The following is a 13,902-nucleotide window of genomic DNA, read 5'->3' on the forward strand; positions in this document are numbered from 1 at the left end:
TCCAGCTGCAGTCCCTCCTCTAAGAGAAGATAACTTGGTATTTTTTATTTTAGATTCAGAAAATTCAGCCCAGGTCTCCAAAGAGATGTTCAATAGAAAACATAAACACATACACGTATGTCCTCTTTCTGGCAAGGTGCTGTGTTGGGAGCTTGGAGTGTCTCTCCTCTTCCCAAGTTTCCCAGCGGCCTGGGTTAGGGAAGAAGAGCCAAGGCCCCAGCAGGTAGACTCTGCACCCTAAGGGCAGCAGCACTCAGTATTTCCGCTGCCGGGGGAAGAGACTACTTCCTGAGGACCGGAGTGGGGGGCTGGTGGGGCTGGCATCCTCTGAGTCCAGGCTGAAGAGGTCCCTGCCAGTACGAAGGATCTGCTCCTCCAGCTTCTTGTGTCGCTTCATGTCTGAGAGGACCTTGTCCAGGCGCGCTTCCCGTTTCTGGCTCCGGGCTGAGCTTCCTGGAGAAGGGGAATGAGAGAAATGTGGAAGCGAGTTGAGGCAGTGTGCACCAGACCTGCCTGGATCTTACTAATCACTTGGGGAGCTCATTGAACAGAGATTTCCAGGCCTGTCATGGAGGTTCTGAGGTTTAGGGATGGGGCCTCAGATGGGGTGGGCAGTGAAGATCTGAATTATGAGAAGGGGCTAGAAATATGAAGATCGGGGAGGAGCATCCCAGGTAGGGGACGAGCAAGTGCAAAAGCCCCAGAGCAAGAACAGGGAGGTCTGTTCAATGAGAAATGTAGAGCTGGGGGAGACAGGAAAGATAAGGCCAAAGATATGACCTACAGGTCACGATAAGGGGTTTGGATCTTTTAGTTTACATGGAAGCCCTGGGGGGGGGCGGGTTGGATTCTCAATTGACGCACTCATCCACCCGCCCCCCCCGCCCCCCAGAAATGGACTCCTTTGGAGAATTTAAAACAGAGGAGTGACACAATTTATGTTTTGAAACATAAACCCGTCTCTGGCTGCTGAGGCTGGTGACAGGAAGACCAGTTAGGAGCTACCACAACTACCTAGGCAACAGAGATGGTGGCTTGGATTAAGGGTGCAGGCAGAGCTAACAAGACTTGCTGCTGGCTTGAATGCTGGGGTAAAAGAAAGAGAAATCAACACCGGCTCCGAGGGGGCACTTGCCTGGTGGCGCAGTGGTTAAGAATCCGCCTGCCAATGCAGGGCACATGGGTTCAAGCCCTGGTCCGGGAAGATCCCACATGCCGCGGAGCAATTAAGCCCATGCACCAGAACTACTGAGCGTATGCTCTACAGCCCGCGTGTCACAACTACTGAAGCCCGTATGCCACAACTACTGAAGCCCGTGTGCCTAGAGCCCGTGCTCTGCAACAAGAGAAGCCACCGCAATGAGAAGCCCGCACACCGCAACGAAGAGTAGCCCCCGCTCACCGCAACTAGAGAAAGCCCGTGCGCAGCAACAAAGACACAAAGCAGCCAAAAATAAATAAATAAATAAATTTATTAAAAAAACAAGCAAACAAAAAAAGAATGGCTCCGAGGGTAAATTCTAGGAAGGCACATGGGATGGGAAACTGGGTCAGATTATGAGATGTACACAGTAGTGTAGGGATGTGGATCTAGATAATAATGATAATGACTTGGACTTCTGGGGGGACTGAGATCAAAGGAATGGGAAGCATGATGGAATTATCTGCAGAAGATAGGGGACCACCAAAGCTGGAAGGATGGCACCACTGGGTGCATGCTCTCTCCTGAAACAAGTTCTGAGCTATCAAGGCACCAAGCAAAGGCCTCTTTTAGGGAGTCACTTTCTGAGTAAGTGGGAGCAGAGGCCCTTCACCGCCCCCCCCCCCAATTCTCCCCTCTTGTCTGTACCTGGGGTGCGTCTCCGGTCAATCAGGGAGTCCTTTGGTGTCATTGGCTCATCATCAAAGTCAAATTCTGTGGGCATGTGCGGTCTGGGACAGGGGGATAGAGAGTGAAAGGTGAGGGTGGTTCCCCCCAAACACCCACACTTCACAGCCTGCTGGCTCTTCCTCTCCGGCTCTCTTCCCTCCCTCCACTTCCCATGCTCCTGGGTCCCACCTCCCCTCCCTACTTCCTCCCGGCATCAGGGGAGCAGCCTCAAGGACAAGGTGTAAGGCTGTGCCCTCACTTTTCCTCTTCCTCCTCTTTGGCCTCTGGCTCCTCATCGGATCTCTCCTCTTCACTCTGGGCCTCAGGTGTGGGTGGCCGGCGGGGCAGGATCTCAGCCTGTAGCTCCAGTGTACCGTGGGCAGCCAGCAGTTCATAGAGCCTTTGGATTTCCGAGGCGGGTGGCATCCAGGACTGCCCATCAGCGGGCAGCTCCACCTCTTCATCGCTGCAGGGCACGCACCAGTCCTCGGATTCTCCCTTGGCATGCTCTTCCCCCTCAGTGCTGGGGGCTTCTCCCTGCACCTCCTCGGCCCCGGACCCCTCATGCTCAGCCTCCTCCCGGCCTCCTTCCCCCTCTTCCTCGGCTTGATCGGCCGAAGCAGAGGGGCCTCCGGTATCCTCCACGGCCAGAGCCTGGAGGCCGGAGGTCACTTCCCCTTCTTCAGACAGAGGCGCCGCCATGGTGGCTGCAGTGTCTCCATGGCCCCGGACAAGGGACATATGTCACTAGGGAAGGGGCCCTGCGATGATAGGAGATGCAGGAGTACTGAGCTGGGGATCCCCCAACCCCAAGGGTTGGGCTCCCCAGGGGTTTAGGGAATGTCTCTCTAACCAATCAGGCTCCAACAGCAGTCCCTGCGAACAGACCGCCTGTTCCCAGGAGGGGGCGCTCCGTCCCCTCCAAGGACCCCGCCCCCACGGATCGAGATCCGGTACTCCGGTGTTCCCAGGGACCGGCAGAAACCACTTTCCAGGCGGGAGAGGGGCGGACTCGCTCTTCTCGCCTTGATACCGCCGCTCTCTACACCTGGATCCGGCACCCTCTCCCCGCACCTCGAAGTTTCGCCACCTCAGCTGCCATACGCACCTAGGAGCTAAGACCCGCCTCCCGGGCTGCGTAGGGTCACAGCACGCAGGCGCACAGAGATCGCGCGGGAGGCTCAGTTTTAGTCAAAGCTACTTGGAAGAGGAAAGCAAGGGAAGGCTTGCACATGCGCAGGTAGGCGCTCCGGAATGATAGGCTTCGGCCCACAGTAAAGATGGCCACCGGGGCGGCGCATGCGCAGACCACCCAATAGGTTCTGCCCGAAAGGAGGCAGTACCTCGGGCCCCAGCGGCGCACGCACGTACGGACCAACTGAGGCTGGAGGCGAGTCTCATGCAGTCTCCGTTTATTGGTGTTTCAGACTCATGCAGCATCCGGCATACAAAAAGGGAGAATCTGTTTGGTGTATCCTTTTGTTTTGTTTTGATTGTAGACTTTTAGGTTTTTTCCCTACACTTTTCTTTTTTTAGGGGGGAAAAAAAAACCGCCAACTCGGAACCGCGTTGTGGTTCGGTCCCCGCCCACCAAACCTCTCTCGTCCTCTTAAAAAATCATAGACCTCTCCGCCTCTCCCTTGCTCCCTGCAGCTGGGAGCTTTGGTCCTATTTTTTGGGTTCTTTCGTTACAAAGCACGTGAATGACCCCAGCCCCAACGAGTTCTCTGACTGGGTTAAAAAGCCCAGGTGGGGTAGGTCAACTCAGGCTGACCGGGGAGGGTCAACAGCCGCGCCCCTCCCTTCTCCCAGGTGCGTGTTCGGAACAGTACTGGCCACCCCTGCACAAGTCTCCAAACGAGGCCTGGCTTGCCAGCGCTGCGACCCCGAGGCACCATGGGGGCGTCCGGACCTGGGTGGTCCCAGCTGAGAACAGTCGGAGCCCGGGCTAGGGAGCCCTCTCCTGACACTGCTCCCCTCCCCCAGCCTGATCTAAGTGCTGGAGTTTTTGCAGAATGAACGGTGGAGGAGGGTGGAGGAGAGGATGCTGAGGGGCGATGAGGAGGCAGGAAGAGGAAGGGGGTGGAGGATGTGGAGAGGGAAAGGGAGATGAATAAGGAGAGAAGGAAGAAAGGAATGGGGGAGGATGCTGAGACAATGAAAGTTGGGAAAGGGAGACCAGAGTTGAGGTGCAGGAAATTCTCGGGAGGTTGTGGTGCAGGAAGGTGGGGAGAAATGCTGGGAGGCTGAGAGCAAAGAGAGTTTGGGAGATGTTCAGGGAGGTTTCCAGAAGTGCAAGGAGGTTTCCAGAAGTGCAGGGATAGGGAAGCCAAGAGGCTGGAGGGGATGCAGGCAGGAGTGCAGGGAAGTTGGAAACAGTGCAGGGAGAAGGGAGGCCTACGGTTGGCAGTGGAGCCTGGCAGGATGCAGGAGCAGGAAAGAAGCTGTAAACAAGGCCGCTCAGGCTCCCTTGGTCCCTATGGGTGCGGGCCTGGGCCATGGATTGGGCTCCCCCCAGGGGAGGTTGGGCCCAAGGCAGCTCCCAACAGGAAAAAAAGTCTTGGAATGCAGGGCAGAGCCCCTCACTTATACACTGTGGGAGAGGAGAGGGAGGGACAGACAGAGACGGTTGGGGGGGGGGAGGGGAGACAAGGAGAGACAAAGAAGTAGGGAGGACAGACAGGAGAGATCAGGGGCAGGGGTTAGTAAAGCTGCCCTTGCCAACCCTTCCATTCCTCCCGGCCTGTCCCAGACCCCCACTCACCGCCTAAGTTGATGACGCAGGAGGCGATGATGATGAGGACCCCCCCTACCAGCGCCACGATGCTTAAGAGCTTGGCCACGCGACCCAGACGCTGGGCCCCATCCACGTCCCCCTGCTGCAGGCTGTTCCGGGACTGGGGTTAGGGTGAGGGGTGGGGGCACCAGCCCAGCCGGGATCAGGTGTGAGAGTCGTCCAGAGGAGACAGGCCAGTTGGTAGCAGTGGTTAAGGGAGGAAGGGGATTGGAGAGGCAGCAGGAGGAGGGCACAGGTCAGTAAGGCTGTGTGAAATGTCTCAACTTCCCTCCCACCTGAAGGGGTAGGGCTCAGAAGGTGAAATCCTAGGAAGAGGCAAGGAAAGGCCCTGTAATTGGGAAGTGAGGTCCATGCAGAGAGGGGAGGGAAGGCAAGGTTACTCCTGGGGCTCTGTCCCAGCACTGGCAGGAAGCTGGGAGCCACAGCAGGCCTGGGCCAGGGTCCCTTGGGGCTCACCATGACGGCATAAGCGAAGGCCACGATGTTGACAGGCCACATGGGGCAGAAGCAGGACAGGATGGCGAGGATGATGTAGTCCCGAGGTTTCTGGGTGCCTTCACCCCCCTCCACCCCAGACCCTGCCAGCTGGGAACTAGGGTGGCGGCTCAGGCTACCTCGGGGAGATCCTGAATGCCCACTGTGAGCCCTTCCTAGTCTATCTTCCTCAACCAGCTGCTGCAACACACGGGGTGGAGCCCCATTGGCTGGGGGGGTTTTTGTTGAGGATGGTGAGTGAGGCTGGGGGGCTGGACCCTCTTCCCCATCACCATCACCAGCCTGCAGGGGAACCACTACCCCATTCTCCTGCTTTTCTCCCACGTTCTCAGTCAGGACCTCAGAGGTGGGGTCCTCCTGGGTAGGGGGCTCTGGCTGAAGGACTGGCTTGGAGGTGGGCTGGGAAGCTGGCTGGGGTTCTGGCTGAGGGTCTGGCTGGGGGTCCAGCTGGGGGTCTGGCTGGGGAGCAGGCTCTGAGGCTGGCTCAAGTGGGGCTGCGGATTCCAGGTTGGACCCCTGGTTTGCAGTGGCCTCTTTGCTCACTTCTGATTTGGATGGTAGCTCTTGGCATGTTTCTTCGGTGCTGGAGTTGGCCTTTGATTCCCCTCCTGGGCTTGAGCTGAGGTCTCTGGCCTGAGCTGTTTCTGGGGCCACGGTTGGGGTCTCTGTGGTTTCTGGAGCCAGCCCAGCCTTGGGCTCTGTGTCCACAGGGGCCCCAGTGATGTCTGGTCCTGGCTGCAGGGTCTCTGGCTCATCTGGGACCCCAGCTGGGATCTGGGGAGGACCAGTTCCAGCTTCAGAATGGCCAGGCCCTTCTCCCTGGGTCTGGGGACCCTCCTCTACCCCCTTCATCTCAGAGACCTGAGAGCTGCTGGCTGCCATCTTGAGATAGGAGAGGGGAGAGGGCCTCTGTGGGAAGGATAGAGCAGCAGAGACAGCAGCAAATCCTGGAAGAGGAGGAGACAGGCTTAGTGTGAGGAGGGAAGAGGTAGCTCTCAGCACTGCAGCCCAAGAGGGCAATGCTCCTATCTCAGGGCCAGCCTTGGGCTGCCTCTGGGGAAAGGAAGAAAAGTTGGGGTTTCCTTTGCTTTGGGGTGGGACATCTCTGGGGAGGAGTGCTCTGCTCAGTCTTCTGGTTAGAGAGCCCTGGGAAGATGAGCCCTTTTGTAAACAGGATCCTCCCCATGGTCTCTTCCTGGGTCCACCCAACAAGATCCAGACTCTCAGATCCTAGTAGATACCACAGCACCCCAAAATCAACAAGCTGTTCAGAGACCCATGCACTCCGGTAGGCAGACTGGGCAGAGAACCCCGAAACTCGCATTCCACTCCCTCTGCATCAATCCTTCCTTCCTCCCTGGGCGTCCAGCGGTGCGGTTTGCTTGATGCGCCTTTGGGGCGTAGACGCCCGCGCCCCTCCCTGGGGGACCTGGGCATCTCCTCTGAGCCCCTTCCCAGCCCCTCTCCCAGGGATTTCCTCGCCCCCGGGGGACCGGCGCCGCCTCCTCCCATTGGCGTGGTGCGCCCAGCACCACCAGCCAGTCCGCCAGGCGCCCGAATTCCCGTACAGCCCTCCCGGCGTCCGCTGTCTGTCCGTCCACTCCTACCCGCAGCCTCAGTCCATTCCCGTCTCACCTCGACGCCGGCCTCCAAACTGCTCCCGCTGCTGCCGCCGCTGCCGCCGCTGCCGCCGCCGCCGCCGCCGCCGCGGTTGCAGCAGCCGCAGCCCGGGAGGGAGCAAGTCAGCGAGCGAGGGAGGGAGGCGGCGGGTCTCCCCTCCCCTCTGCTCATCCCCTCCTCCCCTCCTCTCAGGTCCCCTCCCCTACGCTCCGCTGCCGCGCACCGCCCCCGCCCCTTGCACGCCTCCCGCCCCTCGCGGCCAGCCGGAGGGAGCCACGCGTGCCAGGTCCCGCGTTACCTGGGCAACCGGCCGGGGGACCACTCGCACCGCTCCCTAGCCCTTCCCCCGCGCGCCTCTTGGGGGTGCCTCCTTCCCATGCCCCGGCCCCCTCCCGCCAACGGTCACCGGGGGTCCTGGCAGAGGCAGGGGGTTAGGGGAAACGGAGAGAGGTCTGCGAGGAGAGACAGGACCAGTGGGACAGGCAGGACCAGGTGGAGGCACCCCTAGAAGCAGAAAGAAGGGGAGATGAGGCAAGACTTGTGGAGGCTGCAGAGGATGACCAGGGTGGGGTTTCAAGAGAAGGGAGCCTGCAGAACAGGAAGTCCCTCTACCCCCAAGGAAGCAGCAGCAGAAATGGGTACTGGAAGGCTCAAGAAAAGGTCCTTGGAAGGGTCAGAGCAAGGACTGGGAAGGGAATTGCAAGGGGCAGGGTAGAGGCTGCAAGGGCAGTCTGGAACAGCAGGAGGGGGCTGGGGCAGAGGAGCCCGAGTAAGAGCAGGTTGGACCACGCCAAGAATGAAGAGAAAAAGTGGGGAGAAGTGCAGTTTTTATTCTCAACCTCATTGTTCCCAGTCTTAGGGCTCACAGTTGCCCAGTCTTTTCGCAGCTACATCATCCACCATCAACTCTCAGGGCCTTAAGGGTATGTAGGTATTTGGCTGAGCAGCAGGCAATCGGTCCGGATGGGGGAAAGCAGCATTTATGTCCCACAACTGTTTGGGTTTCTGACCCAGGCCTCTTCAAGCCTCCAGGGGCTATTCTGGGCCTGTGCAGACTGGGTATTCCCCAGAGACTCCGGAGTCCTGGAACGTGCTCTCCACAGTCACCGTGCTCTCCACAGTCACCGGAGCCTCAGCCCCACCCTGAATCTGGACTGCAGCCACTGATGCTGCCTCTGAGGAGGAAGGAGCCAGAGCCCCAGAGCTGCACAGGGCAGAGCAAGACTGGGACAGACAACAGGCCTAAGAATCCCCTTAGGGGTGGGGACAGGGGGCTTGGTGAGAGCAATTCATTCATTGAGTCTGAGACAGGTTTTTATTTAAAATTTATTGTAATGGGGTCCGCGCAAAAGGAGGGGGTGAAGGGTGGGGAACATGCAGGGGACACAGGAACACGATGACATGGCCAGGGCCACAGCTTCTGTCGCGGGGGGAGGGATGAAAAGAAAAGGCCAGGGATGGAGCTGGGGTGGAAGAGGGAAGGGGGAGACACTGTGGCTGCATTCCCCCCACCCCCAGGAAGCACCTCTAGTCCCTGGATCCCCCCCCATTTACCCTGGCCCCCTAAGATTCCATCTCTTGTTCTGCCTCTGGCCCTAGTGGCTCCTTCTTTTGCTCCCCTTGACTTGTTTTCCCCTGACAGATTCTCAAGCAGGATGATATTTAGGGCCTGACCCCAAACCACCCCACCTTATGAAGGTACAAACTCTGCCTTCCCTGTTTCTGCCCCTCCTCAAATCTCACCTTTCCCCCTCTCTGGGACAGAATCTTTGATTTCCCTCCTTCCTCTCCTCCCTCCCCCTGGAAAAAAAAAAAAAAGCACCAACTCCCCAGGGAGGGGCAGCAGACAGTAGGGGGACACTGAAAGGAGGAGAGGAAGAAGGACCATCGAGGGAAAGGCTCACAAATCCCTGGAAGGGCAGGGCAGGGGGTTACAGAGAGGAGAGGGGGTGAGGGCAGTGGCCACTCCTGTCCTCTGCCACCCCTGCCCACTGTCCAGGGGGCCTCAACACAACCGAGGGGACAGGTGTGTGTGGGGTCAGGTCTGATAGGGAGAAGAGAGGAGCAGGAGAAACAAATCATTAAAACCTAGCGAATTCCCCTAAGAAAACACTTCTTCCTCCTTTTCTTCTGGAGGCTCCTTGGTTGATGGGGGAAATAGTGAGGAATTGGTGGGAAGAGAGAGGGGAAGAGGAGATGGTACCAAGGGACTTTCCTCCATTCTCCCCTCTCCCCCCCACCAACTTGGAGCTCACCAGGGTTGGGAGGGAAGTGGCTGAGAGCTCACAGGCACCCCCTCGGCCCCCGAGAGGGAGCCCACAGCTGTGGGAGGGGCTGCCACTGCCGCCGCCGCCGCCGCCGCCGCTGCCGCCATTGGACAGACCTCACCTGTACCTGCAAGGTGAGAAACACCAGATCACAGCGCAATCTGAATGGCAAGAGCCTTGCCCCTTGCCCCAGACTCTTTCCCAGACAACCTCCCGTGGGACACAGCCGTTGCTCACTTCCTGTTTGGTCCCCAGAGATTTTAGCCCACATCCTTACCCAGTTCTCCTGAAAGGCCCTCCCTGTCCCCAGAAGTCTCCCTAACTTGGGTGATAGATGGACATCCCTGGCCTTCCTAAGATCCCCTATTGGGCCCTTTGAGCCCCCTCGTCCCACACGCCCCATCCCACCCCCCCCAGCCATGCCCCACGCCTTGCCTTGTGGGTGCGGGGGTCCCCCTCAGCAGGTGGGCTGTGGCTGGGGGGCGTCTCCCGGGACAGGGGGGGCGGCCCCCCCCAGATGGGTCTGCATGTGGCCGGCCAGCTGGGCAGGGGTCTTGCAGTGCACGCTGCACAGCTTGCACAGGATGCGGTCAGCCCGCGGGGCCTGGAGCCCATGGTCCTTCACCGCGTGGATGCGCAGGTATGCTGCCGTGGTGAAGCCTATGGGGGGGGGGTGGATTGGGATGGGGGGGTGGGGGTCAGCCAGGCGGAGACCCCAGAGACGGGGTTGTTCTCCTAGGCTGGGGACACACTCCTCAGATGGCCCTGTCCTCCTCCCACCACATCCTTGGTAGCCTGGGGCCAACTACTCTGCTGGGGCTGGTGGGGCATAGCTCCTCCCTGAGCTTGAGAACTGGTTGAGTGGTGTTGGCTTTTGGGCCTTGGTATCCACAGAACCCATCCTCTGTGGCTGGGGGATCTCTCCTGGGGTGACCGGACACTGATTCCTAGCCACTTGAAGAGTTGACCCTCAGCAGAGACGGCTGTGTCCCCTCCCTCCAGTGCCCCATGCAGTCTCAGACCGGTTACTCAGTGAAGAAGTGAATTTGTTTAAAAGCAGCTTGCTCTACTACTGAGGCATGGCAAGTACTTGTTAAATCCCTGCCATTGTACTCCACTTGCCCCAGGAGCTGAAGACAAGAACTTGTGGCTGCACAGCTGAAACCTTGCCTTCTGACCCTTGGGAACTGGCTCCCTTGACCACTCCTTCCCCAAAGCAGTTGTGTCCCCCTCCCATCTCCCCACACACACCCAGAAGTGGACTCTTTCTGGTAGATCATCTCCTCAAGCCATGACCTCTTCGAACTTAGTGATGATGTTTAGTCATCCCAATGTTGCTTCATTTGCTTTCTAAAGGGCTCTAGATGCCACGAGCTCTTGGCTACAGCACCTTTAACCCACATCTGTGGAAGGGCCTCTGGTTCTGTCCCAACCCTTTGTCCCTGGCACCCGCCCCCCCCCCCCCCCCCGGCACCTCTCAGCATGTACCTTTGTTGCAGAGCTCACAGACATGGTGAGGGCCCTGGCTGTGCACCTTCATGTGGTCCGAAATATAAGCCGAGCTCAACATCTTGCCACACACATGACATGGCACCTTCTCCTCGTGTCGTACTGTGTGGGCCCGCAGCCGATCCTTCGTAGCAAAAGCTGCCTCACATTTCTGGGGAGGGGGGAGGGGCGTGGGGGGTGTCAGGAGAGTTAAAGCTTCGGGGAGTAGGGAGAGGGGGGCAAGAGGTTAAAGGAATCAGAGCCTTGGGGATCTTTGATCTGTAGGAAATGGGAGTGAGATGATGAGGCCTTGAAGAAGGGATGAAAAAATGGAGTGAAAAAGCAAAAAGAAGAGAGAGAGAAAAAGGGGGTCTGAGAGGCTGAACTCAGACAACTACAATGAGGATCAAAATCATGAAAACCAGGACAGGAGGAGGCGGGCTTCCTACCTCACATTTGAAGGGCCGTTCTGTTGAGTGCACTTGTCTGACGTGACTGTTGAGGTGATCCGGCCTGGGGATACGTTGGGGTTGGGGTTAGGGCCCTGGGGTGTGGAGGTGTCCCCGAATCTGCCTAACACAGTACAGCAGGCCTTTCCCTGGGTCCCTACATTTTCTCCCAAGCCCGGGGTTTCAGAGTCCTGGTAAGGCAGGAAATCCCTCCTCTGGCGCAGGGCTGCCTCGGCCTCCTCCCACTCGAGGCTGTCCTACAACCCAAGGACCCACCTCCTTTGCTAAGTACCACCCCCTGCTCCCTGGTAACCAGGAGAGGCTGTCCGCCCTCCTCCCTGGGAGTGGCTCCCTGTCCCCATTCTCAGAAACCTCCCTCCCTCCCCACCAGCCAAGGCCAGGCCACCTCCATCGCCGACCGTCCCTCCCTCCCCACCCGCCTAGTGGGCGGCCGAAGCCCCGTGCACACCGGGAGAAGCTCTTGCCACAGTGGGAGCAGTTGTAGGGCTTGTGCACAGCGCCGTCATGTGAGCGCACGTGGTAGCTCATGCGGTCCTTGCGCTTGAAGCGCTGCTGGCACACCGGGCACTGGTAGGGCTTCTCGTCCGAGTGCGACAGCTTGTGTCGGTTCAGGTGGTAGACGTCGCGGAAAGCCTTGCCGCACATCTCGCAGGCGTGGTTCTTCCGGATGCGCTTTCCCGAGGCGGTCGTGGTCACCACGCCACCGGCGGCCACTGCGGCCGCTCCGCCGCCGGCACCCGCTTCTCCCCCTCCCCCGCCGGCTCCGCTCAGCTGGGGCACGCTCAGGAGGCTCAGGGGCACCATGGTGGGCATCTTCATAGCACCCGAAGGGACCCGGCCGGCTTTGGCTCCCGTGTGGATGGCCTCGTGCCTCCGGAGATTGTAGCCGTTCTTGAACTCCTTGGCGCACAGGGCACAGATGTAGGGCCCCTTGCTCTTTGTCTTCTTCTCCAAGGCAGATGCGACCGGGGCCACAGCGACCGTCGAGGTTGGGGCAACGACGGCGGTGGCCGCGGCTGCGGCGATGGTGGCGGCAGAGACAGGGGGCGCGGCCTCAGCGGCGGGCGCCGACACCGGCGGGGGCGGCGGAGGTGGCGCCGGGGGCTGCTTCAGAGCCGCTGTGTCCACAGTGGAGGCGGCGGCCGGGGCCGGGGGCGCAGCAGCAACGGCGGCGGCGGCGGCAGCGGCGGCGGCCGCGGCTGCGGCGGCGGCGGACTCCTGGGCGGCGGCGAGAACCGGGAGCAAGTCCACCTGGAGGGGCTCGGCCGCCGGGGCCTGGGGCGTGGGTGGGGGCGCCGGCGCGGCCTGCGAAAACAAGGCGCCGTGTGGGCCACGGCCGCGGGTCGGCGCCCTCCCAGCCCGGCCCGCCACGGCCGGCCCCTACTCACCTGGAATGGACTCTGGGCGCAGCCCTGGGAGGCAAAGAAGCGGGACTGGAGCTCAGCCCCGACCTGCAGGGGGTTCTGGGCGTGACCCTGAGGTGGCGGGAAGGAGTTCATGAGGCCGCCCACCCCCCGGGAGTCCAGGCCCAGCACGGGGAAGGGGGGGGCCAGCAGCGTGCAAGGGAACACGGGGAACATGGCCTCGGCCACGGCGGGGCCCCCGGGGCTCAGCGGGGGCCGGGGGCGCGGGCCGCGCGGGGCCCGGGCTCGGGGCGCCGCCCCCGGCCGGCCGGGCTGGGCCGCGCCGAACGCATGGCCCGCGGGCCGCCCCGCCGCCCGCGCACCCCGGCCGGCGGGAGGGAGGGAAGGAGGGCGCCTGGCGGGCCGCGGAGCGCGGCGGAGACGGCGGCGGCGACGCCCCCTGGGTGGGGGCGGGAGGCCCCGCGGGGCCGGGGGCCGGGGGCGGGGGCCCGGGCGGCGGCGGCGGCGGCGGCGGTTGGAGCCTGGCGGGGCGGGGTGGGGGGAGCGAGGGAGCAGCCTCGGCCCCCGCCGCGCGCGCGCCCAGCCGGCGCCTCGGGGAGGGCGGGGGAGGGCGCGAGGGAGGGAGGGGGACAGCTGCGCGCGCACCGGGCGCGCGGAGGGGGGGTGGGACGGGAGGGAGGGGGGGTGGGACGGGAGGGAGGGCGGGCGGGAGGGGGTGTGGGGCGGGGGGGTGGGGCGGGGGAGGGGGTTGTTACCTGGAAGATGAAGCTGCTCCAGTTGCCTGGATCCATGGCGGAGGGAGGGAGGGAGGTGGCTCGCGCTCACCCTGGGGCGGGAGGAGGAGGAGGAGGCGGCAGTGGGGGAGGGGGAACCCGGGGAGGAGGTGCGCGGGGCGGGCGGGAGGGGGGGGGGAGGAGGAGGAGGAGGAGGGTGGGGGGGAGCGGAGCACACTGCGCGCGGGGAGGGAGGGAGGGCGGGCGGGGGGCGCGAGGACACACAAGAGGCTGGAGCGGGCGCGAGCGCGAGCGCGCGCGAGGCCAGCGGGAGGGGGGAGGTACGAGAGGGACTCTGGCGGGAGGAGGGACGGGGGAGCCACCCAGCAGCTGGAGTCGCCCTAAGCGCGAGACCCCTGAGACGGCCGCTGATTGGCTGACGATGGCGCAGGTGGTGGGCGCGCGGGAGACGGGGCGGCTTCTCTTTCCCCCCTGAAAGATTCCACCCCCCGCCTCCCTCCACCAGCGGCCGTTACTTCGCGCGCACGCGCACAAGCTCGCTGTCGTTGCCGAGCGGGAGAGTAGGGGAGCGCGCGCCTGGGGTACGGATGGGGCGGGGCTAAGCTCTAAGCGCGCGCCCGCCTAACGGTTGTCGTCCTCGGACTCTCGCGGTAGCTTTTTGTGTCCTCTGGGCCACCGTCCCTGCCCCCTCCCACTCCAGCGGTTTATTTACAATCCTGCGCTGCTTCGTGTTTTCCCAAAGATGGCGCCCAAAGAAGTTAACCCGCGAAGCTTGTGGCCCATCCCAAGAGCAATTA

The 13,902-nt window shown here is 61.6% G+C and overlaps 3 protein-coding genes across 8 annotated transcripts; all 3 read right to left on the reverse strand.

Annotated features, from left to right (window-relative positions):
* Nucleotides 1-30: 30 nt before the first annotated feature.
* Nucleotides 31-3,599, reverse strand: PAGR1 (PAXIP1 associated glutamate rich protein 1). The gene is made up of 3 exons (XM_082361247.1): nt 2,130-3,599; nt 1,850-1,932; nt 31-453 (listed from the first exon to the last, which is right to left on the reverse strand). Exons 1-3 carry the CDS (start codon nt 2,609-2,611, stop codon nt 254-256), a joined length of 765 nt encoding a protein of 254 aa, XP_082217373.1. The 5' UTR covers nt 2,612-3,599; the 3' UTR covers nt 31-253.
* A 764-nt stretch (nt 3,600-4,363) lies between these two features.
* On the reverse strand, nt 4,364-7,022 carry PRRT2 (proline rich transmembrane protein 2). Of its 2 annotated transcripts, XM_082361244.1 has the most exons (4): nt 6,798-7,015; nt 5,124-6,109; nt 4,635-4,767; nt 4,364-4,463 (listed from the first exon to the last, which is right to left on the reverse strand). In XM_082361244.1, exons 2-4 carry the CDS (start codon nt 6,042-6,044, stop codon nt 4,453-4,455), a joined length of 1,065 nt encoding a protein of 354 aa, XP_082217370.1. In that variant the 5' UTR covers nt 6,045-6,109; nt 6,798-7,015; the 3' UTR covers nt 4,364-4,452. The 2 variants fall into 2 exon arrangements, with proteins under 2 accessions (XP_082217370.1, XP_082217369.1); XM_082361243.1 differs by having other exon boundaries at nt 4,379-4,767; nt 6,798-7,022.
* A 1,068-nt stretch (nt 7,023-8,090) lies between these two features.
* Nucleotides 8,091-13,273, reverse strand: MAZ (MYC associated zinc finger protein). 5 transcript variants are annotated; one of them, XM_082361227.1, is made up of 7 exons: nt 13,127-13,273; nt 12,396-12,482; nt 11,456-12,312; nt 10,987-11,050; nt 10,538-10,709; nt 9,485-9,709; nt 9,021-9,176 (listed from the first exon to the last, which is right to left on the reverse strand). In XM_082361227.1, exons 1-6 carry the CDS (start codon nt 13,160-13,162, stop codon nt 9,507-9,509), a joined length of 1,419 nt encoding a protein of 472 aa, XP_082217353.1. In that variant the 5' UTR covers nt 13,163-13,273; the 3' UTR covers nt 9,021-9,176; nt 9,485-9,506. The 5 variants fall into 5 exon arrangements, with proteins under 5 accessions (XP_082217354.1, XP_082217352.1, XP_082217353.1 ...); XM_082361228.1 differs by lacking the exon at nt 9,485-9,709 and having other exon boundaries at nt 8,091-9,176; nt 13,127-13,272; XM_082361225.1 differs by lacking the exon at nt 13,127-13,273 and having other exon boundaries at nt 12,396-12,730.
* Nucleotides 13,274-13,902: the final 629 nt, after the last annotated feature.

The sequence above is a fragment of the Balaenoptera borealis genome (assembly GCF_965194805.1).
Source record: "Balaenoptera borealis genome assembly, chromosome: 16".
Lineage (NCBI taxonomy): Eukaryota > Metazoa > Chordata > Mammalia > Artiodactyla > Balaenopteridae > Balaenoptera > Balaenoptera borealis.

Coding starts and splice junctions, on each gene's coding strand:
- PAGR1 (XM_082361247.1), bottom strand. CDS start 2,611: ATGTCCCTTGTCCGGGGCCATGGAGACACTGCAGCCACCATGGCGGCG. Junction 1,933..2,129: donor AAAGAGGAGGAAGAGGAAAA/GTGAGGGCACAG, acceptor CCCCTGTCCCAG/ACCGCACATGCCCACAGAAT. Junction 454..1,849: donor TGACCGGAGACGCACCCCAG/GTACAGACAAGA, acceptor CCCCTTCTCCAG/GAAGCTCAGCCCGGAGCCAG.
- MAZ (XM_082361225.1), bottom strand. CDS start 12,587: ATGTTCCCCGTGTTCCCTTGCACGCTGCTGGCCCCCCCCTTCCCCGTG. Junction 11,051..11,455: donor TGTGGCAAGAGCTTCTCCCG/GTGTGCACGGGG, acceptor ACGTATCCCCAG/GCCGGATCACCTCAACAGTC. Junction 10,710..10,986: donor AACGGCCCTTCAAATGTGAG/GTAGGAAGCCCG, acceptor CCCCCTCCCCAG/AAATGTGAGGCAGCTTTTGC.
- PRRT2 (XM_082361243.1), bottom strand. CDS start 6,044: ATGGCAGCCAGCAGCTCTCAGGTCTCTGAGATGAAGGGGGTAGAGGAG. Junction 4,768..5,123: donor CCTTCGCTTATGCCGTCATG/GTGAGCCCCAAG, acceptor CCCTAACCCCAG/TCCCGGAACAGCCTGCAGCA.